Source organism: Onthophagus taurus, chromosome 6 (assembly GCF_036711975.1).
Source record: "Onthophagus taurus isolate NC chromosome 6, IU_Otau_3.0, whole genome shotgun sequence".
Classification (NCBI taxonomy): domain Eukaryota; kingdom Metazoa; phylum Arthropoda; class Insecta; order Coleoptera; family Scarabaeidae; genus Onthophagus; species Onthophagus taurus.
The window spans coordinates 15,542,399-15,566,685 of record NC_091971.1 but is presented as its reverse complement, the minus strand read 5'-3'; the positions used below and the strand labels follow the sequence as shown (position 1 = coordinate 15,566,685).

Below are 24,287 nucleotides of genomic sequence, written 5' to 3'. Positions count from 1 at the left end.
AGAGGTATTTAAAAAATGTTTTTTTAAATAGTTCATTTAAAGGGACATTTTTTATAAGGTCACAACTTGCAAGTGTATGTGTATGTAAAAACAATATGGCGGCCATGTTATGCTGTACATTGTAAGAATTTCCCTGCATTTCTACCGAGTTACTAGGGCGTATTACTAAAAATGACTTCAAGAAGGTAACTAACTCACCACTTATTACTTATCATACAAAAAACACTTTTTTTTTAAAGCATTTTACCTTTTCATTTCAATTTTAAATCACCTTTTAATCTTTTCCAGGTGGTTTTGGCCAACAATAAACGGCGTGGAAGCGGAAGCCCTTTTACAAGAACGTGGCATTGAGGGTAGTTTTCTTGCCAGACCCAGTTCATCGAATCGGGGCGACTTTACTCTCTCTGTTTTGTAAGTAACAAGTTTTTATTCGAACCATTTATAGGTTATAATTTGAGTAAAGTAAATATTGATGCTGTTATTTTTGTTGTTTTAGACGAAATGCGGAAGTTATGCATATTAAAATTCAAAATTCCGGTGATTTTTATGATCTTTATGGGGGCGAGAAATTTGCAACACTTTCAGAACTTGTACAGCATTACATGGAAAATCAGGGTTATTTGAAAGAAAAGAATGGGGGAATAATTGAATTGAAACATCCGTTAAATTGTGCTGATCCAACAACTGAAAGGTAAGAATAGTTTTGTTATAAATAAATTAATGCTTGCTTAGGCTTGGTTTTGTAAAGCTTGATTATTGTTGTATTTGGAGCGTCAGTAAAGAGTTATTTTGAGACTAATAATGTAACAATTTAATATTGCCACCATCAAACTTGGGAATATTTTAGGACTTGCTTGTAGCAGCATTAAGGTTCTAATGGGTGTCTTTATTGGGCACTATTAATTACAGACAAGGAGACCATTGTACATGTTTTATGACACTCCCCTGCTGTTAATTTTTTGATTTTTGGAATCTGAATGACTTTTTACCTGAGCAAAGTATTAATGTTCCTTAAGAGCATTGGACTGCACTGTGAAGTTTGATAATGTTATCTATCAGTCTACAACAGATCTTTAAGGCTGATGATACATGTTTCTAAGATCAAAACTTAAATAACATGAATTCATTATTAACATTAACAATATTATCTTAAAAATGTTGTTTTATTTTTGGGTTGGGTTAATCCATGCACCTTCTAAAGGTCAGTACTCTTTCTAAAAAGGTAGATGCATGATTATAAAAAAAAAAATACAGGAACTATTCATGGGTATCCTTAAAAAAGAATGTTAACGTGACAATTGACAGTCGCCTGGGGGCTACGTGATCGAGATGCATTGAAAAAAATGTCGCATCGCTTCAAGGCCAAGTCTAGCAGAAAGGAATTGGCTCTTAGAAGTTACATTAAATTTTTTATAAATAATTCATGGCGTTCGCATTGCGTTGTTAATTCCGTCTGACAAATAATTACGTCTTTTTTTTTTTAACGAAACAATGGGTCAATCGTGAACCATTGAGCTCACGAATCTATACCTCATTGTCTTTGGGGTACTTAAAAATCTAAAAATGTTGCTTATGAATTGACTTCCTCTTTCATTTTTTGTTCAATTATAAGTTATATTAATTTCCGCTTAAGCTTATTACACGTGTAAAGTTTTATAGAAAATATTTCAGATGCTTCGCTTTGGAGACCTAGAATTTTTTTCAGTTTGAATTACTTGGGAATACATTTAAATTGAAAACAATATTACTATTTATACAGTGCGCGCGTAATGTATTGAAACACGAAGAAATCTTTTTAACAGCTTGATCAATTTAAAGATAAATTTGTGAGTATAAGTTACATAATCTTGCAAATTCAAATTTTCTATCGACAATGTTGTCAAATTTATAGTTTCTGAGATAAAATTATAAAACCTTTTTTTTAAATGAGACACTGTATATTTTTAAATTTTATAAGAGATATTTTTATTACTTAGGGCCGTTATACAATATACCGATTAACTTCCCGACAGCGTTATCTGGCCGATAAGTTAGTTTGTACTGTATTACAATGTACGGATATTTTTGTCGGTGAGATTATCGGCAGGATAACTTATCGGGTACTCAGTGGTGGGTGCCGATAAGACAGTTATCCGCTAGATATTTATGGTTACCAAGATTTTTATATAAAAACTTTGTTTGCTCACATCATAGGTTAACTTATAACATTAACCGTTAACCTTATTATTTGTAAGGTTATTTGTAAACAATTATTGTCAAAATCATAATTCAACTTCAAACAAAGACGTTAGCGTTACCAACCTACGGCACAAATCACTAGATATGGGGAAAAACTACTATCAACCGACTCTTGTTTCGTCGACAACAATCCTACCGACAAAAACAGTTTGTACAAGAGCGAATATCTTTATCTTCCCGATAAGTTTATCGGCCGGATAGTTATCAGGTAGATTTATCGGTATATTGTACAACCGGCCCTTATTCAGTGATATATTTGTATACCTAGGTTTGTAAATGTAATTGCTTAGAAATTCCGATTTATAATTTTTATACCCTCAATAAATGAGAGTACCATGAAAGAACAATAAATGTGAAACAAAATAAAACTAAAATAAAAAACATCTAAGGAATTTTTCAATATCATTTACTTGTCTCTGAAAACAGAACATTTCGAATGGTTTCTGGTGATATAAGCGCTATTTCTTCTGTGATTGGATCCTTTAGTTCTTGTATGTTTTGTGGCCTATTCACGTAAATTTTACATTTTAAATATCCCCATAAGAAATAATCCAGTGGTGTTAAGTCGGAGGATTGCCACAAATAAGAATACAAAGATATATACATAAAATTCCATTGTCGATTGTTACTCTAGCAATGGATAAACTTAAACTTAAACAGTATAAGCAGTATGAGTAGTATCAGCAAATGGATCATTTTATCGCACAAGCGATCTCTGCCAAATGACCCAACAGAACAAACAAAAATAATATTTACTGAATATGGCAAGTAGTGATAATTAGATATTATTAACATTTATCACCAAATAAGATTAAGCAAGAAAAAGAGAAAAACAAAGAAAAGACACGAAAAGAGAGAGAGAGCGGCTAAAAGAGATCAAAAGAATCTGCCGGATATCAGGTGCCAACAAGTGAGAGCAGTTGAAGAGAGGAAAAAAGAGAAAGACAAAGAATCAGGAAATAGCCAGCTGAAGGGCAAGCAAGTGGCTCTTTAAAACATGTCTAAAATTAGCAATGTTAGAAATGCACTGTATGTGTAGCAAATTTCAGGAAGATCGGTCGGGTAGTTTATGAGATATCGCGTTCATGAGTTGCAAAAACGTAGTTTTGAGAAAATTGCGTTTAAAGTTTTAAATAGTAAAAACTGATTTTTTCAATATCCGATGACTTAGCTGCTAGTCTGCAATTCTACGACCATCCAGTAAACCTTCCGTTTCTTCATAACATGAACTTTCTATCGCTAGCTGTTCTTTCATTCCTTTCCGAGATTTTATGGATAGCGATTCGTTACATCGCTCTTCTCGAATAATTCGGTGTTCTTCCATCTTATCGGCGTATATTTTGGCTTCTTTGTCAATAACAATATTCAATTAATTCATTAAATGCTACACCAATCAAGCGCTGAATAACAATTAATACTAGAACTTTATTAACACTAGGTCTAGAATCTAGAAGAAGAAAGTTTGCGTCTTCAGACTTTTTTAGCCAGTCCGCTGATGCTCCTGGTTTGAGCAGTTGACCACCAGCTAACACGCTTTAAAGGTGGTTCCAATTAGGCATAATTTCACCTTCGTGCCCCTCGCTGAGCTCCATTATTCTTGAGATGATTACGTCTTGAATAACTAACTATGGTGAGGTTCGCCCCCGGAAATAGGCAATCTGCAATTCCCATCTTTTTGCGTGAAAAGCAATTGTAGGCTTTTGTTCCCGCGATTGCTTCTGCTGGGAATGCTAAGCCTTAGCTTGTGTTTCCTCAGAATTCATCCCTTGTTTGAGCAGTCACTTAAGTCTTTTGCGTCCGGCATCACTGAGCTTCTTCTAATGCTTATCTGTAGCTTTAGGGTGTCTGTTGTAGAAACACTGCTTGCTGTGAAGGAGCTTCAACTTATTGCAGGCGATTTCTGCCTTGATGCGCTTGGAGTTGCATCAACCTCTAGTACCTTACTATGTTGCATATGGATCTCACGAGTAGCTAGGGAAAGAAGGTCCACGACTTCTTCCAGAGTCGGGTTATTAGGAACCAAGTATTATCCTCTTGGCCAATGCTAACAGACAACAACTTTGGGGTTTTTAATGAGGTTGTCTCTTCTCAATCCACGCGGTTAAGTCAAGATCCTCTGTACTGTACTCCAGCACAAGGTATAATAGGTGCTGTAAACAGCAGCTGGCGCCGTTACCCTTCCATGCAAGTCCTTAGCCACGACACGACAGTTTTGACAGGGCCGTTGGAGTGCCATTTAGTTGGTGATTTCGCTTGCCCCATACGAGTAGTGGAAGCCACAGATGCAGTGATGCTACCAGGAGGATCCTAGTGTTAGAACTAGAAACATTCGAGTTTACCCTTGCGTTTCTTAACATGGCTAAACGTGAATGTTTCTGGTTCTGTCTTCCTAATGGTTAAAACATCCAGGAAATATTACTGTTTCGTAGAAATTTTCCATGATTCCAGATGACAAAGATGGGCAAAGGTGATTCCATGGAGATTCCAAGAGTAGCCAGGCCATAATATGTGGTCAGTTTTCTTATTAGAGCATCTGTCAAATTTCCTTTCCTTCCAAGCTTGTGTAATTTTCTTATATATCGGTTCATAACCAGATATTGTAGGAATACTTTGAGGGTTACCCTTTTTTAAAAAATTAGCAAAAAATGCGCTTCAAGGAAAGCGGCTATTACTCCGGAAATACTTAGAATTTTGCTTTAATATCTATTTCCCCCTTAATTTCCGCTTAAGTTTGTTACACGTGTCAAGTTCTTATCAAAAATATTTCAGGTCATTTATAAAAATACCCAATTACAAAAGCGAAGAGTTTAACAATTTTGTTTCGTTGCTTTATCACGAAACCATTAGATAATGAAAAAATTCTACGGGCACATAATTTTAACTCCTTATCACGCAAAATTATCTTTAATTTTTGTTGGATTAGAACGTCAAAATTGGATTTGTTTTTTAATCGATGAATTAGAATTGTGCAATTTGAATGATTATTCTTTTTACGTTAAAATGGTGTATTATAAAAAATGTAATTTACAATATTTAGTAAACCACATGTATTTAAAAAAAAATCCCAATGTTAAAAGGTTACATTAAACACGCACCTGTTGTCACCACGAAAAATTATTGCTTAAAAAACCTTCATTTATTATAACTGGGACATTTCGTGTAACTAAAAGCAAAAAAAGCGAAACATAATTTACATTTGGATAAAATCCCATTTTGGTGAGGTAATTCGTAACGAACGAGAATGAGTCACGAGTGTGTAGGAAGGAAGGAAGCGAACGCAAAACGACTTCCTAACAGACATTTACCATGACTCGTTGAGTATGATACTTGAATGCGAATGAACCTCTGAAGGTTTAAAAAAAAACGATTTCGTTTTATTTTATTTTTTTAATATATTTTAGAATTATTTTCAGGTTTATTACAAAAATAAAAATGTAACCTTAAGTGATACCAATTTGATGGGTCGTTCGGGTTATTTGTTGAGTTATTTCTCCCCGTTTTTTGTATTATACAGAGTGAGTGTGCAGATTTTTTATAAACTGATGGTGTCAATGTCGCGATGGTTCACCTACGGTTGACCTTAAAGTATAGAGACATTGTGTTGATGTTAATGTTATGTGTCATCCTTTTAAAGAAAAAGAAAAAAAATAACATTCAAGGAAGAATTTTTACTTGTGCATACCTTTTGTATTTTTCATTTTATGTTTAAAGAAAAATTATAGGAAATAGTACGCATTTTTTTTATTTGAATGAATAACACAAATTTTTTGTTAAACAGGGTCGGATTTCGGTAACATAAACAAAATAAAAATTCCTGTTCTATTTATAACTTGCAAAATAACATCAAAATCTCAGAACGATCAGAACAGAATTTTTATTAAGTGTCCTATTACAGTGTTAATTTGATGTTTTTTCTGATCGTTCTGAGATTTTGATGTTAATTTGCAAGTTATAAATAGAAGAGGAATTTTTATTTTGTTAATGTTCCTTAGAACGAAATTGTTATATAAAACCCACCTAATAAAATCGGATATGACGTCGTGTCTGAAGACGATTCAGTGTTGAATCGAAACATATGTTGCACAGATCTTGATTTAATAATAAACTTCGTCATTAAATTTTGATTTCTTTAATTAATATACAAAACGATGAACCGGAGTTAAATGCGTTAAACCGAAATTGGTTATTAGAGTTTTTATCACGACTTTAAGATGATGAAAGGACGATATCAAGGTAGATGGGATTGATTGTATGATAAGTTGCAGGCTGTTGAAGCCTGCAGTGAGATTATCCTGTTAACCTTCACGCAAAGTAATGTATATAAAAAAGATACAGTTAAAAAATATCAGAAACGGAAATGTGTCTTAAGCTGTCTAACACATTAGATCTACAAACAATCTGGTTAGCATTAATGATACGAGTGAACTAATGGTATGTCTAAATATAGCGATCCAACAAACTAAGAAGTAATATTAATTATAGGATGATACATCTAATTATCTATTAAAGAAACTGATGAAGCGTAACGTATTAGTAGAAGATTATTAATCAAACAGGTCCGATTTTATTATGAAATTAGAGGTCTATAAAAGTAAGAAAGTTGTGGTACCCATAAATATCTTGAGATCATGTTTAGGCTTTCTTATAAATAATTGTATAAATTCGAAGAATACAGTCCTTGTGATATTGTTCTTAAACAATATCACAAAGTTGGACAACCATAAAATCATTATACAATATCAAATCAAGCATTTATTTCCACAAGATACAGATTTTATTTTCTACACCAATCAGCATTGAATGTAGTATACAGTATTGGGTAGAAATACGGAAAATCGAATGCTGCTACAAGGAGTTATCGATTATAATAATTGTATGGTTCTAATAACTCCCTTAGGAATTAATTATACACTTGAAGTTAAATGTGAAATTATAACAACTCCATACTATCGCTTTAATGGTAAATGGATTCCATCTATATCTCGTACGATGTAAAATTCGCCAATACAACGGTACATAACATTGTAACCTAAAAGTTTCGATTTATTATTATTATAGGCTTGAATAATTGAACAACTATTTTCACGATAAAATTCCGAATAGTTACTAGTTTATCATCAACCAAACGTTTGATGTTGGATATCATAATATTTAATACAACGCAAAATAATTCTTACATGTGTTCTAGAAGATTGCTTATATTGAAATTGAATGTATTACGAATAAATTTATGTTTATCATAAATATTATATTACGGACAGTATTTATTAATGATGGATATAATGAAAAATAAGATACAGTTTACAGTCGATATTTTTAAAAGATTTTTTTTTAAACAAGCTGATGTTGCGTGCTTTTTATGCTGGTTGAGGAATAGTTATACTTACGTTCTACTTAGCTTGCTGACTTAAACTGTGTGGATAATAAAATTTTCCTTTCTACGGGGAAAATATTAGAATAAATATTAGGTTAATTCGTGAACTCTGTTTAATAGTTCCAATATGTCGAATATTACAAACAAATCTGCTGAAATGTGAGGACATTTCTTGACATGGTTAATCTAAACCGAGTTGCCAACCAGTTCTTAAACCGCTAAGAACTATTTCAAGACAAGCAATGGTGTTTTAGAAAGCTTTGATGTTTTGTCATAGCTACTAGTTACTGCTGCTTTGGACAATTTTGGACATCTTCTGTACCAGCAATATTGGCGTAAAGGAATGTTAAGTTAAATCGAAATATTTATTGGTGTCTAATATCTTCAGTTTAGATATTCCATTCTTTCTGACTTACCCCGTATATACCGTTAATCAATTTATGTTAGTTTGACATAGAAATAAAAATTAACTTTGCAGCTCACTGTAAACATATACAACCTTACTTTAGCATGAAAAGAGGCTAAGAATATTTAAAGAACCGCAACTGTTGGAATAACAAAAAATATATTATCTAACTTTTATCGATATAGAGAAAACTTGTAAGAACTTGTAAGGTTGATAACCAAACTGTACAATACAACTCGATATCAGGACTTAAGCAACAACTGAATATCAGAAGAAATCTGACGCCATTGAAAGCTTCTGAATTCGCTTTCGCCGATAACATAGCAATAGTAGCGAAGTAACTAGATGGTCAAGCGATAGCACAAGTAAACCGTTTAGACAGCAAACTGAAATTAACAACCCAATAGAGAAACTTAACCGGTTCTATTACAGCTCGAGCAAGAAATTCTTGAAAATGAAAAAAAGTGACAGCAGCAAGTAAAATAAGCGCATATAAAATATGTGGTATGTAGACCAATTTTGCCCTATGGCTGCGAGACTACCCATGTTTAACAGAAGAATAATATAAGAGCAATAAAAATGAAAAGTATTAATTAAGAGTAGACGATCTTTAAGTTAAGATTTCAACATCATCCATCCATGATAACATTTCGCTATATTTCCGAGATATCATTGCTCATTCTTATGATAACGTCTGCTGTCGAATTGCTACTTGGCAAGATACTGCAATTTGCTGCATAAATCCCTAAATGGGATGTGTGTGTAGTTCTTACATCTACTGTATATGATAATATAATAATTCCGTATTTATTGATTTATTTGGGGACCCTGACAAAGGGAATGTACCTAAACAACTTACTAAATATGGAACAGACAAACTAAACGACTTCATAAATCTATTTTAAAAATGTATGATATTACAACTAGTCTGATTAACTAGCAATTTTTCTCTAACCTAACTTTTCTAAATTTAAAATTACACAAGACTTCCATGGTTTTTCTAGTTTCCTGATTGCATACATTGCGATCCCGAACTAATAAAAACTATTTTCACAGCATCGCATTACATCAACTCGAACGGTTTGGTTCTTTGAAGTCTACGTACTAGCTAGCTGTTGTCCAAGACTTGTCTTTGTGCCGTTGAGTGTACTTCTGAATTTCTTCTTTCGTAGTAACTACCCCAAGATCTCCGTTGAGGTTGCTATTTCTTATATACCAAGGCGCATCTACAATATTCCTTACTACCTTATTCTACAACTTTTATATAATATTGATATGATTTTTTTTCAGTGCAACCTCTTAGTTGTAGGTAATAGACACAAACTGACATAATGATTTGGGCATGAAAAACAGTTTACATTTTTTTGTATTACCCTCCTTTTTTCTATGCATAATATGGGGTTAATAAATATTATTATTCTTATTAATAAGCAATTTATTATGCACTGTCAGCACAGATTGTTTACCCATTAATCTTTAATTGTAGACCTTGATGCTATATCTTTCGAAATGAGTCTCTTATGGCAGAGAGTTTATCCAGTTCTCTTCGCTATTCAGATATTTAGAAGTACCTTAGAAGTTTCCTTGGATAAAATAATCTATATAGATCGGATACATCAGGGAAATAGTCCAAAAATATTTTGTACATAACTTCAGTGTAATTGTTGTGTGTTACCAGAGGGTTTACATATTTTTCCTTCTAGGATCCTGGATTATCTTGTTTCCATCTAGTATCGTTTTGATTCCGTCTTGCATAACGATTCCATTCGGCATTTTATATTTTTTTCTAATATTTTCTTCCATCTAGAGTCACGTCATTAACTTTTCCATTTAATATCTATTATATTTTAACTCCGATAAGTTATTCTGCCTCACTTATCTGCCAGATAACGCTGTCGGGAAGTTTAGCGGTATATTGTACAACCGGCCCATAGTCTAGCATCTATTTACTTTTATCTAGCATAATTTTTATTTCATCTTGTATTAAATTTGTTTCCATCTAATAATTCTTTTTATTCATAATCGTTATATTGTCTGCTTTTCCCTACTGAGGATTATTTTCCAATTAACAACTTACGATCTGCTCTCATCTCTCGTATTTTTTCTTCTGCGATCAATAGTTTAAGTTAATTTCATGAAAAATTGCACAAAAACTGACATAGAGTCTATATTAGTGGTAATATGGACATTACATACGTAAGCTATCTCTCTAAACCTGATTTTTAACGTCATTTTCAGTAACTTGTTGACATCGGACATTTTATTCCAAATATGTTGTAATAAGCAGTCTAAATATTTTTATGTTTTAAGCACAAAGTGTTATGAAAATCATTATTGATAAAAAAGAATAAGCCCTATTATTCTTCAAATATAATAATAAACGTTTAGAAACTTCTGGTGGTGTACATTTTAACTCTGCGTTCCAAATTGTTCCAAAAGTTCTTTTTTACAGTGACACCGTAAAAAAATAGTGACGCATTATTCAACGATATTCAAAATTATCTATGAACTTCTCAAAAGTCCAGTTCAATTGTGATTTGTAGCAGTGTCTTTGTATTATAACTTATGTTTGTTATTGCATCACAAGTTTTATGTTCTACCTTTACACCAGAAAGTTGTTGTATGATGTTCATTTTCGCGTCATTTTATTTTTGTCCTCGCGAAAAGGATCCTGATATATTACACCACATTAGTCATCTCTTGATTAATTGTCAAGTCGGCCAACCAAGTTTTTTTCTCGAAAACAATTTCACCAGAAACATTGAAATTTAAGTATGTCGTAGGTAGGCCTAGCAGAATGTTCCTGTCTTGAAAATAGTTTAATTATTTGAAGGCACATTGTGGTTGAGTTGAATCTTCCTTAGTTGACCTAAAAAACATTGATTTAAAAAATATTTGGTTTTATTTTAATTATCGCGGACTTATCTGCTATTACACCGATATGAGAAATATAAAAATATATTACAAAAATGCGTGACTCACAGAAATTTCGAAATTAAAAGAACTTTAATAAGGATGAATAATGTACAGTAGGTGATAACAAATCTGATATAATTCAAAATCCGTGTGGTAAGACAATTAGGCAATTATAATTGATGCTATGTGAGCAAATTTTCCTTTTTTTTTTTCACTTTTGAAGAGAAGAAAATACAATGTGTAAAAAGTAAATATTTATGTATTGATTGAGACCAAAAATGGTCTCATTATAGTAACACTTATCGGTTTATTATTTTACCAAAGTTAAGCTAACAAATAATCCAAATACAGAATAACAAAATTGATTCCATAATTAACATAATAAGCTTCTGAGGAGTCGGGTAAACATTTTATCCGGTCCTGATACCACCTTATTTACCAACACTGCCAATTTCCACCTTTATTTACTAAAGCAATCATCATTTATTCACACCAAGTACTCTAATTACACGTTGAAAATGGATCATTGACGTCAAGCGAGCTCATCAAATTTAACCCTACGTTTGGTATCTACCAAACCCGCTCTTAATTTTGCATATCCGTTGATGCTTCATTGTTTTTCCACTTCCACTGCTACTCATCAGCGTGTAGCTTTGGAATATCCCGTCTGTTCTCGTCTCATGTTCTCTTTAAGCGTTTGCGCGTTTTTGTCCTTGTCGCGTGAGCGATAAGCAGTAATAATGCAGATGACAGTAGTCGACGGCTTTTAAAAAGTAACCGCCGTCTTCGTTCCGATTCAGTTAATCGCGGAGGCGAGAAGAGTGCTTCGGTCTGGTGTTGCCACTTCTTGTGGAGGCCGAAACAGCTATCGCGTGCTTCAAGATTTTTATCGATTTTTTTTTCTTTGGCAAAAAGAAACGAGCGACTTTTTTTTTCTGGTCTTTTTGGTTTTTTTTGGTGTCATAATGACGAGTTCGAAAAGAAAGGGAAGTGGAGGAGATGGTTGTCGTGGAAAATTCAAAGTTATTAAAGAATGTTGCAGACTTCTTTCAAGGTATTTTTTTCAATATTCATGTATAATTTTAACTTTAAGTTATATAAGAACTTTTCTTTTTTTTTTTGATGTCGAGATTCTAATTGTTTTTGAAATCAATTAGAGTGTTGTTATCGAACAATTTTATTAAAATGGTTAACACTAAAGAAAGTGATGTTAAATAAAATTTTAAAAAAGTTCATAAAACACTATCTTTTATGATATCATTAACTTCTTAATTTTTAATGCTAACATAAAGTCATAATCGATGAAAGATTGGATTATTTTTCTGTTATCCTTCATTGGGAAGAAAAATAATTCTTGATCTTAGGCATGTACTTATCGCAAATTCAAATACAGGATGATTTATAATGACAGGTTTAAACGCTGCGGGCAGATTTTATTTCTTACATAATTTTAAGGAGAAAAGTTCATAAATATAAAGTCGTTAATCAATCCCTTGTTGTATCAAGGCTATTCGCTATATCAGACTTAGACCGGTTTAAATTTTCTGATACCCAAAAACGCTATGCAGCTTTGCCATATGCGCATTACAAGTTGATCTTAAAATGTTTAATAAAGTAGAAACGTGCTCAAAGTCTTCGAAACAGTGTTCTTAATGTGGTAATACTACTTCCTGGGGTTCTCTAGTAAAAAAAGTAAAAATTCCTTCAAACGTAACGTTCAAAATAAAGAAGTCAAGATGACTGAGTTGAATACTACGAATATCTTTGTCTTTTTTTTGTGAAGTGGCAACTTTGAAGCACATCAACTTTACTCTCCTTGTCTTTTCCATCACCACCTCGAAATTCAACGCAACAATGAAAACACTTCAGACATAATTTTGTGTTATGTGATGTTAATAGATTTCTGATTATTGTCTAAACGCACGTATTGGACTGAATTTGTAAAATTGCTTTAATTAGGGTGGTTTTGTTCTCTTATCCATAAAACATCCGATAAGTTTATAAGGTGACTTTTGATATGGCTATTAACACAATTGTATTCCTTCAAGCAACATTATAGACATGATGAGATCGCTATCTCTAGGTGTTTTACTATTGTAGTGTTTTGTCACCTTATAGGTGTTAAAAACTAAATATAAAAAGTGAAAGGAGTGGTGGCGAAAGTCCAATCATTATACTTTTTCAAACTTTCGAAGAAAATGTCTTTGAGTTGTTGCAATTAAGTGTTGTTCCTTACCCTCTCAGAGCGGGCTGCGACATCTTAGAAGATAATAGCAATAGAGAAGAAGCAATATTTCCATAGTGGAGATAGCTATCAAAATTTTGCTTCTTCGTAATATGTATAAAAAAAATAATGCACCTAAAATGGCCAACATCTGTAACAAGTAATTCAAGAGAATGCATCTTGTGCCTTACAAGAATAATAAATCAAGCTGTTGAATTTAAAGTTAAAAAGTAATCTAAAACGGACAATAAATAAAATTTAGAAATTCTAGTAGAACCGAAAAAGATCTAAAAATTAAAAATATAACATTAAAGAAGCAAGACTTGGAGCTAAAGATAAAGAAAACGGCAAAGTAGAACCTAAACGGCTAACATTAAAAGTCAATCTAGGACATTAATGCAATGTGTTAAATATTTTGTGATCGGATTTGAGGTTCATGTCAATGTGTTGACTATTTTGTTCGCTGGAGTTTGTCTTTATGTGCTTGCCCACTTTTAAAGATTACTTTGGCATTTAATTTGTATTGAAAAACATACATATTGTGCTGATCTTTGCTAACGAGCCATGATATCGCGAATAATATTTCTGACATTCGATATGATTTGCGTGTTAAGGAAAAACACCTTTATGTTACAAAAAGTTAAAGGTGGAAAGCCCATCGAAAAAAAGGCAGAAATCAATGTGGGCTAATGATAGAATAGTACATCTAGTAAAGCAAGACGAATTATTACGTCAAAAGTAATCAAAATGGATTGAAATTGAACGTCAATTATTAACTGCGGAGAAAGAATGAAAAGAAACTACAACAAACAAAATGAAAAGATGTGTTTCAAGATGTTAAAATCTTGCAGAAAATTAAATATCTACGGTAGTAAAGCAGTGAAAGATAAGAACGGGCTAATAATGAGAAACTACGGTAAATATTGCAGGGAAGAGGAATTAAAAAAGAAATACTGAAGAGTATAAAATGATATATGAAACTAATATTAATGCGGTAGTCTATAAAAGCTTAAAGTCACACGGATTTGTAACAAAGGAAGGTCTATTATTAGACAAGGTGAGGGTTTAATGGTGAAGAGTAAATTGCAGGCTGTGGAAATGAAATATCTAAGAAGCGTAAAGCGATTTACGAGGAATGATAAGATTACTAACGCTAGCTTAAGAAAAAACTAAATAGATTTTGACAGAAACATGATTAGAGATAGAGATATAAAGTTTTGTACATGGTCTTGTCAATCATATACGTGTGACAAAAAATTTTCTTTTTCCGGAAAATTTGGTGATAATTTTATTTTGTCAGAAAGCATTAACTTTTCTGAAACGAGAGCATCGCTGGTCAATTTCAGCAAGTTGTCATTATCTGAATGACTGTTCCCATTCAAGATCTGCAATCACCGATGTTTCATAAAATCCTTCTTCTTCTCTGCCTTTTCCCTTATACTTTACGGCGTCAGGTTCTAGATCCATTTTGGTACTATCTTTTCTATTCAGTACCATCCTCTTTATTTCACCAGTGTCCCTTTGCTGAATTGCGACTCAATGCTGCTCAGCCACTTCGTTCTGGGTCTCCCCTTTCCCCTCATCCCTTCTCCTCTTGCGTCCATCGTCCTCTTTGGGAGCCTCTTATCATCCATGTGGATCACGTGACCCTATGAAACACTGCAACTGTTTGTTTTGTATACTTTTCACAAAAGTATCTATCCCTAGTATGATAACTCCGTCGCAAAACAAAACCAATGAGGTTTTATACCTCAGCAAAGGGGATTTAAGGTCGCTATTTAAGGATGCGCCCCTAAAATAACACCTCTTCCATATTGGGCAAGCTGAGGATCAAACTTATCGAGGTTGCAACGATGAGTCAGAAACTGCTGAACATATACTGTGTGAATGCGTCGCCTAAAACACAACATTTTCTGTAAAATTTGCCTGATTCCTACCGGCATAAAGAAACATAATTACATAACAACAAGACCTTGGAGCCATACTAAGTTTCATCAAGAACCTACATTTGCCCTAAATCTTTGGAGGGCTTAATTTACAATAGATCCTATAGGTTGTGATGACTTGTAGTTGTATTTCTCACTCTATCCCTTCTGGTCAGGTTTCCGCCTCATATATCAATGTTAGGATATATACTGTTTTATGCAGATGCATCTTTTTTGTTCTACTTTCATGACCTGTATTATTTAATCATGGATCTGAAGTGGAACTTCCTGCAAGTATGATGAATCATCTTGTTCTTCTCCCATCCTTGTTCTTTGGCTTATAACAAGGTTGGTTTCATCATGGCTCCTTTTTGTTGCTTTAAGATATCTACTATGTGGTTATTGTATTGATTCTCCTCCATCGTTCTTATGCCTAAAGTATTTTGTATATTATTCAGAGATAATAATGAGTATTGCCAGTAGTGGACCATTGAACAAAGGCAAAAGAAGGCATCATCATGGAGTATGTTTCCATATGGTCAAACCTGGTCCTTAGTTTTTCTCATTTTTAACAAATATTTGTTAAAATAACAATACCTTGGCAGGAAATACATCACATAGAAACTGACTTCTCCACCTTGCTTTTTCATCTTCTTTCCACCCTTGTTACCATTTATTAAATATGAGCTTCCTATCTTCGACTCAAGCATTGTTTAACTCTAGGTAGTCTTGTAGCTGCGTTGTATTCAACCTTTGATAACGTAAAAAACGGCTGGACTAGACACAGTTTGCTAAAACCTTGAAATTCGTAATCCTTTTTCTCAGCAGAAAACTAGCTTCCGACTATCTTGCTTTAAATTGGTACATAAGATGATATTATGAGGATAGAAGTCGCATTATGAGCAGTTTTTGTATACATGCAATTAGTCTTAGTATAATAACATTTTTGTCGCCTTGATACAGAAAGTGTTCCCGAAAAGTAAACCTATTATTATCCAACAAATTGCAAAACCTTCGATGTTTTTACAGTTCTTTATTTTTTTGTATCTACAATTATAAAAGTCAATTATAGCGGCATATAATGCAGAATTAGCAGCATGATTTCTGTTTTGAAGATCGTAATATAAGATTTTTATAAAATATACAGTCAAAAACAAGCTAAAAAATAACAGATTATAGAAACAACCTAATTTATCAAATTAATTGGATTAGCTGATTGCAAGCTTATCGTATTATGCAGTTGTCTTTAATTGGCGTATCAAGCTTAATAATTCGAAATAGTTTAGTTAACGAAAGCATTGGAATAAGCTGCATTAGAAAGAGACGATATATAGATTTCTTTTAGTTAGACAAAGACATACTTTGAATAAGGGGTTTTTACCAGCAATCAATCCGGTCGAGGCAACTCTCAATTTGCCTCAGCCGCGACTAAGTGCACTAAGTGCGTATCCAAATCAAAGCCTCGTTGGACTATTTGCTATCTAATAGAATAATTTAAACATTGCTAATTCATTAAAAATTATGCATAATTAGTTGACATTGCAAAACTGTTATTATGACTTTAATAATAGTCTGTATATAAAATTTCTTAGTTATGAAATCATTTCCAAATATTTCAAATTTCTCATTTTTAAAGACGATAAATGTATAAATTTATCTATTTCAGTTTCAAAGAATTTCATTGATTCATAAAAATTTTATTGAAAGAATTCCAATGTTATTAATAAAAAATGCGCTGGTCATAACACGCGGACCTCCGTATTAAGCGCAATCACCATCTGCGGAGTCTCGCGTGGTCCGAGATTCCTTCGTTTTCCTTCTACGTCCTCGTCGTCGTTAGTGTATCACGGTCGTTCTCGCATAAGAAGGCCTCCGGGCAATCGGAGAAAGACGAGAGTGGAAGGTGCGCGGTTGGGGTTTTGTTTGGTTCTCGACGTTTCGACAGTTGGTTTCTGGTACTTGTTGCGTTTACCGCTTCTTTTTCGTAAAAGAATCCGTCAAAAAAAAAATTAAAGACATGTCAAAAGACGTTTTACCAGTTGACGCGTCAATTTTAGCGATTCCCGCGGCTCAAATTATTATTTCAACGGCTTTACAAGAACTTAGGAAAGCTTTAATTTTATTCAAGTAAGTTTAAATTTTTGGTTAAACGAAGAAATGTTCTGGAATGGGTTCTTTAATAATCGTACCGCGTATAAAATGACCGCCAAATCAAAGACTTTTATTGAAACAACGTGCGCAGAAAGTTTTCAATAACATTACGTGGGTTGAATTGTAAATCATATTGATGTCAATACAAAAGTTGAAAGAATATGGTAATTAGTAATTATCTAGTTATTTATGGTCGATAAGTTAAATTTGATTTAGTACTTTTTAATTTATTTTTAAATAAATTGAATTATCTATTGTATTCTTTTTTTAATTAATATTTTAATTTAGACAACACGTGAAATCGTAACACATTTTTTTCCTTCACACGATCTACTAATTTCGTGTAACCGTAATAAACCTCTGGTTATTCTAATGTTAATTGTTTCGTTGAATGACTTTTTTACACACGCTCTGTTACGAAAACTGTTTCCATTTGCACGTAGAGCACGTATTCCGTAGATTACAAAAAAAAATCAAGGACTGTTTTAAATTAAACCACAATAAAACGGTCTCGCACGAATTCTGTACTTTTTTTTATTGTTAAAACAAAAATAAAACAATTTGAACTTAATTTTCCCGTTGTGTATTTTAATGTATTTACTTGAATTATGCGTGATGTTGTATAATCGTCCTGTGGTGTTCTGCGGTGGAGTCACGATGCATGAATAACATAACAAGCTTGTTATTGTAAAAATATGGATTTATGTAACCGAATGGTTTGTATGGTTCTTTTATAGACTTGGAGGCGAGAAATACGATTTGGTTTCTAAATTAAGTTGTTCCATTTATATTGACGCAATTCATTTATGACTAGAAAAAGATATATATGCAACTTTTTTTTTACAGGTGGTTCCATGGTCATCTTTCTGGAAAAGACGCCGAAAAACTCATTTTGGATAAAGGAAAAAATGGTAGTTTCTTAGTTAGAGAAAGTCAATCGAAGCCAGGCGATTTTGTTTTATCTGTTAGAACTGATGATAAAGTTACTCATGTTATCATAAGGTGTACAGCAGTAAGTTTCGATTTTTTTGTATTTTTATGTTAATTTGTATTTATATATATTTTTTTTTTATTTAAGGATCAAAGATATGATGTCGGTGGTGGACAAAAATTCGATAGTTTAAGTGATTTAATAGAACATTATAGAAAAAATCCAATGGTGGAAACTTCCGGAACTGTTGTACATCTTAAACAACCTTTTAATGCAACCAGAATTAACGCAACCGGTATTCATAGTAGAGTGAAACAATTACAAGTAAGAATACGCCTCCAATTCATCACCTCATTTCGAACTCATCACACTCTACCAGCAGATGGTGTAGACTTCCAGTTCTCTTTACACAGTCTACACCTCTTCTCCTCATCCTCTATTCAATTTCTAAGCATTTCGAGATGATTTTTTGAAATCCATAGGCTATAACCCAAAATCTCCTTAGAAATCCATAACTTAGTTATTAAGACTATATTTGCTATCATAAATGTCAAATGGAAGTTCTGATAGCAAACATAATCACTGGGAAGAAGAATCTTTACATTGAAATTATAGCTTTGCAAAACAATTCTTCCTGCGCACTTCTGTCTTTCTGTGGAAAGTCTATTACGCATTTTGGTTTTATTTAAATTTGTTTGTGAGAACACCATTTCAACAGTGGCACTCGATTGTGGTAAACAAAACAGGTTAAATATAAAATTGCACAATGTTTTACATAGTGCAGTACCATCACTTGTTTCCAATTCTGATATTTTTTGCCAAAAGTCTATCTAATCTGATAAATGGGGTAAATCCATATTCCTCAAATGTTGGCATTCTTGGTCAAAAACATTCAACTGATCTTGATGAATTAAATTTGGAAAATCATTAGTCAGGGGAGTAACGGAATCATGTTTTTTTGGAATCACCTCGGATTTGATTTACAGTTTGGGTAAAATCTTTTAAAAATTTGTGAGCAACCTTCTATTAAAAATTTTAAACATCTTTTACGAAAACGTAGTAATCTTTCTGGGCCTAATTCATGCCTATTATTTTTGAAACATGCATTAACAATTTCGCCTAAATACAGGGTGCGCCACGGGAAACGCATGTTTTTGAGATAGGAAACCGGAAGGGATCGAAAAGGCGAGCCGAGGCCGTCGGCGCCCTTCCCTGACCTTGCAGTTGTGCATGGTTATTTAATTTCAATCATGCCGCTGTGCAGCATCGCGTTTTCGTGTATGACAGTGTTGGGAGGAGCGACGAATTAGTCACGAAAGTTCAATTGCTCTTTCGTCCAAGGTTTAACGTTCCTCGCCATGGAGACATACCGAATGCCTTTCGTAGTGGAGGCAGTTTAATAAAAAAAAACCACCTGGACCACGTCGCACAGCTCGAATCCCGGAGAACGTGAAACGTGTAAGGCAAGCTATGTTACATAGTCCAGGGCGCTCAGCTCATCGGCAATCTGCAGCATTACGAATATCCGACACTTCACTACGGCGAATTCTCCATCAAGATTTACGTTTTCACCCCTATAAAATGGTAGTTCTGCGTCGCTTGAGGGCAACTATCCACAACGTGCAGCTTTTCTTGAAGCGATGCTTCAATTTTTGGAAGATGAGCCTCATGTGATTTTGATAATGAGCGACGAGGCCCATTTTCATCTTAATGGTGTTGTGAATCGTCGAAACTTCATAGGCGTCATAGGGCCCTACTTTTTTGAAGAAAATGGTCATCGTGTGACCGTGACAGCTGATCGTTACATGAATATGTTGAACAACTTCTTAAGAATTGAGCTGAGCGGGTGACGAATCAATCTGCGAAATATTTGGTTCCAACAGGATGGAGCTACGGTCCATACTGCCCGAGTGTCGATGGCTGCTGTTAGACAACTATTGCATTGACCCCCTCACTTTCCAGAGCTTTCAACGTGTGATTTTTTTCTTGTGGGAGTATCTAAAGTCTCGTGGATATGAAACTAAATCTAGTACACTAACCGAACTGTGACAAATGATGGAGCAAAACATAGGTCAGATCGATCATCAACTATTGGAAAGAGTAGAGGTTAACACACTAAATGTGGAGACGCTACCTGAAGCGTCTCCACATTTGTCAGCGTGAAAATGTACAGGGTGTGCAAATTTCGATGGGTTTGCAGGGTATCTCAGTTATTATGAAAGATATAAAGTTGCGGCTTTCGCGAACCTGAGCTACTTCGTTTTTGATATACAGGGAGTGTTTCAAAATTTACGGTTTTCAGACACCTCCTGTATCTCGGCTATTGATGAACATATCAAATCATATGGTTGTACAAGAAAAAAAATCGAAAACATATACGTTTTTTGAAAGTATTAATTCAGCTAAGTACAAAGTAGGCGCCGAAATAACTTTAAATGTCAAAAAGATTACAGTTTCAACAATTATGAATAATTAATAATGTATTCTGTATCTTCCTCTCTATTAAAATGTGCAAAAAAACATATGCATCCCATTTAAAATAACAATCTTGGTTGCCATAGCAACGAAACAAAGAACAATGTAAAGAAGCAAGTATAAAAAATGCGCCATAACTAATAAAGAATTTTTTATTTGAAACATTTTTCTTTAAAACCACAAATGGCGAAGTTATCGGCTATATTCCAGACATTTGACACATCATCTACCAAGTACTACAGAACGCACGATTTTATGGATTATACAAATTCTACTGTAAAAATATAGTTAATTTTCCCAATTTCTAAAAAATCCATAGATTTTCTCACAAACTTGAAAAAATCCTTCTTTGTAAGATGTTAAAAATCCTTAGATCTTGAAGGTAGAGTTGCCATCCTAGGGATGGCAACGCTGTAGTGTCTATTAGCCCTCTCTTCGTTACCACACTTAAATCTTTTTACCACCTCTTCATCTCCTCATTTCCCTCTGACATCAAGTACTTCGGTAAACCAATTTCCCCATATTTTGGATTATATCTAATCTCCCTTTTCTTGGTCCTTCTCTCTTGCATTCCCACATCCCAAGGATAGGGATGTGGGAATGTCCTCCAGTTGTCTAAAATCATCTCAATCCTTCCTGTTTTCACTTATTCAGCTCTTCCATTAACACGATGCCCATAACGAACCTTTCTTGTCTCAAACTCTCTGTGGCACTTCCCCAAGATTTTGCCATCCTTACTTTACCTATCTTCATTTCTTCTCTAACTATATACTCCGGCGTCTCGCTACCCAAACTCTATATCCACCTCAAGTACCTGGTCTGCACAACCCCAAACACCCCTTGCTCCTTCCATCCCCATATCTTCACCCCATATCTTCACCCCATACATCATAATGCTTTCTATCAAGCTGTCAAATATTACCCTTTTTCCCACATCTCTCCTAAATGTCCTTTCCCCCCAGACTTGTCCCATAACCTTATTCGTTTTCACTGCCATCATTCTAATATGTCTGCCTTCCTTGTTATTTTCTCTAAATCTGTACCCCAAGTATGCGTATTCAGTCTTCATTCTTACTTCATCATCTTTGATAATTACCAAGTAGTCGGCATACGCAAGTACTTGCACTTTCCTCCTTCCTATCACCTCCCCGCCATCTGTCCCTTGGAAGATTTATCTTCTATGTCTGCAATACACAAAGCAAACAGAGTGGGACTAAGCGGACATTCCTGCCTTACTGTTAGAAATAAAAGATCACTTATTACGCTTAATAAGTATGGGAATACAGTTTTCTTTGACTTTGAACTCACGCCAACGTCCTTATATGGAGTGGAGTACTCTGGAATAATAATACGCAGTCTTAAAATAATATAATAATAATCTGCGAGGAAGTATGTCCTACTCTCTCCACTACAATCCACTTGCAAAACGGTGCAAAGGTATTGATGGTCCATTACACTTTAGTTTCCCGCAGATAATTTTGCCTAGCCCATTAGTTGACGTGGATGACATAACTCGAATATATAATGATGAGTCTGCTTCTGCTCTTGACTTGTTGAACTGTTTTAAAGTTATATACTTCATCAGGACGATCTGCCGGTTTTATTGCACCATATCAGTTTCTGTAATGTTGTAGTGGATCTGATGAGATTTGATTTGACAACGCGTATAAATGGCTAAATTTAAAACCACTCACAACAGATTTGTCAAGTGTTAGGGTCAACAAGGTTCAGTGTTCGGTCCCATTTTTTATTGTATTTTCACTTCTCATCTTTGCATGGTTCAATGCTAGAGTTCAAGTATGCTGATGACACAGATATATTGTATACATTCAATTTAGGATGGAAATTCGACTGAGCTCCATATCATCTACTCTGTTTTGGTATTATTCCTATGGCAATGAACTTCTTTGGTATTTTTATCTTTTTCCGAATACGACGTTCATTCCGAGTTCTTTCATAGTTCCCCTTTTTTGACAGTCTGCTTCGCCCTTCTTCAATCCCTCCAGTACTTCCTTCACCTCATCCTCTGTTATCTCATCTCCATTTGTATATAAGGAGTCATTAATAATATTTAAAAATTTTTATGAAATAGAAAGAAAATGGTCCAAACAGTTCCGGAAAAGCTGGATTTTGGGAAGAATTCGAATCATTACAACAACAAGAATTTAAACATTTACTATCAAGAAATGAAGGTGTAAAAATGGAAAATCGCAACAAAAACCGTTACAAAAACATACTCCCTTTCGACGAAACTCGGGTAAAATTAAAGAACGGAACCGGTTCGGATTATATAAACGCGAATTACATCCGGTGGAAATCTGATGATTCGAATGCAAACGCTGAAAATACCGATCCAAATGGAAAAGTTTACATTGCAACCCAAGGATGTCTTCCTGGTACCATAGCGGATTTTTGGCAAATGGTCTGGCAAGAAAACTGTCGGGTAATAGTCATGACAACCAAAGAAATTGAAAGGGGTAAAAATAAATGTGCTAAATATTGGCCGGATGTCGATACCAGCAAAGAATTTGGAAAAGCGAAAATCGATAATTTAGATGAATCTTCAACTGTGCATTATACTCGGAGAGAATTTCGCGTGACCATGGATGGTGAGGGGGAACCCCGAAAAGTTTTTCATTATCATTTTCAAGCATGGCCTGACCACGGAGTACCAGCGGATCCTGGATGCGTTTTAAATTTCCTTCATGAAGTGAATAAACAACAAGAAACAATGCGAAAAGAATTACCTAACGACACTCCACCAGGAGCTATCTTAGTACATTGTTCTGCAGGAATTGGACGTACCGGAACCTTCATTGTAATCGATATGATTTTGGATCAATTAGAAAAACATAATTTAGATTGTGAAATTGACATACAACGAACCGTTCAAATGGTTAGATCCCAGCGATCAGGACTTGTTCAAACTGAAGCTCAATATAAATTTGTTTATCTCGCTGTTCAACATCATATAGAAACATTTACTCAAAGAATGAACGCTGATAAAAAATCTTTACAACTTGGGAGGGAATATACAAATATAAGATATACAAGTGATATGAATAACATTAATTCTGGTGGTAGTGGAATGCCTTTACCACTACGATCGCCAGGTGTAACTTACGCTTCAATTCGAAATGAAAGTGCAAGAAAATCACCAAGACCTGTTATGGACTTACCAATAACAAGATCTGTTGTTGAAGAAACAACAAACGTTTATGAGAACATTCCTACTAGAGAACGAAGGCTGTCGTCTGGTGTTAATCCAACACCTTGTGCAACACCTTTACCACCACCAAGAAAGACATGACCCTCTTCCATTTATGCGAGATTTTAATGAAGAAAACGAATTACACGGCTTTTCGCTATTTTGTACCTACGTGTTGTTTCTATCTCTTATTTTTACCACTACGAGAAATAAAATAAAAAGAAAGAAAATTTTAACTAATCGTTATAAACATTGTGCAATCAAAATTTAATGTGTTCCGCCCCCCACCTTCGTAGAATATCTCAATAAAAAATATTGAAAAATATGGAACGAAAATAGAGCGAAAAAAAAATTAATTAAGCATTATTTTTATTGGCTGTGCTTTTTTATAAATATAAATGTATTTTCGTCATTGTACGCAAAATGTTAATATTTTTTT

At 34.0% G+C, this 24,287-nt stretch overlaps 1 protein-coding gene across 3 annotated transcripts; it reads left to right on the top strand.

The window, feature by feature from the left end:
• The first annotated feature begins 71 nt into the window (after nt 1-71).
• LOC111415900 (tyrosine-protein phosphatase non-receptor type 11-like) lies at nt 72-24,084 on the top strand. 3 transcript variants are annotated; one of them, XM_023047784.2, is made up of 6 exons: nt 72-185; nt 289-411; nt 497-691; nt 18,081-18,246; nt 18,313-18,489; nt 22,733-24,084. In XM_023047784.2, the coding sequence occupies exons 1-6, from the start codon at nt 172-174 to the stop codon at nt 23,948-23,950; spliced, it is 1,893 nt and encodes a 630-aa protein (XP_022903552.1). In that variant the 5' UTR covers nt 72-171; the 3' UTR covers nt 23,951-24,084. The 3 variants fall into 3 exon arrangements, with proteins under 3 accessions (XP_022903552.1, XP_022903554.1, XP_022903553.1); XM_023047786.2 differs by lacking the exons at nt 72-185; nt 289-411; nt 497-691 and adding an exon at nt 11,738-11,988; XM_023047785.2 differs by lacking the exons at nt 72-185; nt 289-411; nt 497-691 and adding an exon at nt 17,034-17,210.
• Nucleotides 24,085-24,287: the final 203 nt, after the last annotated feature.

Bases quoted from the DNA above. Each gene is read 5' to 3' on its own strand.
- LOC111415900 (XM_023047784.2), top strand. The intron at 18,247-18,312 runs GTAAGTTTCGAT...TTTTTATTTAAG, and splicing joins TTATCATAAGGTGTACAGCA to GATCAAAGATATGATGTCGG. The intron at 18,490-22,732 runs GTAAGAATACGC...TTTATGAAATAG, and splicing joins GTAGAGTGAAACAATTACAA to AAAGAAAATGGTCCAAACAG.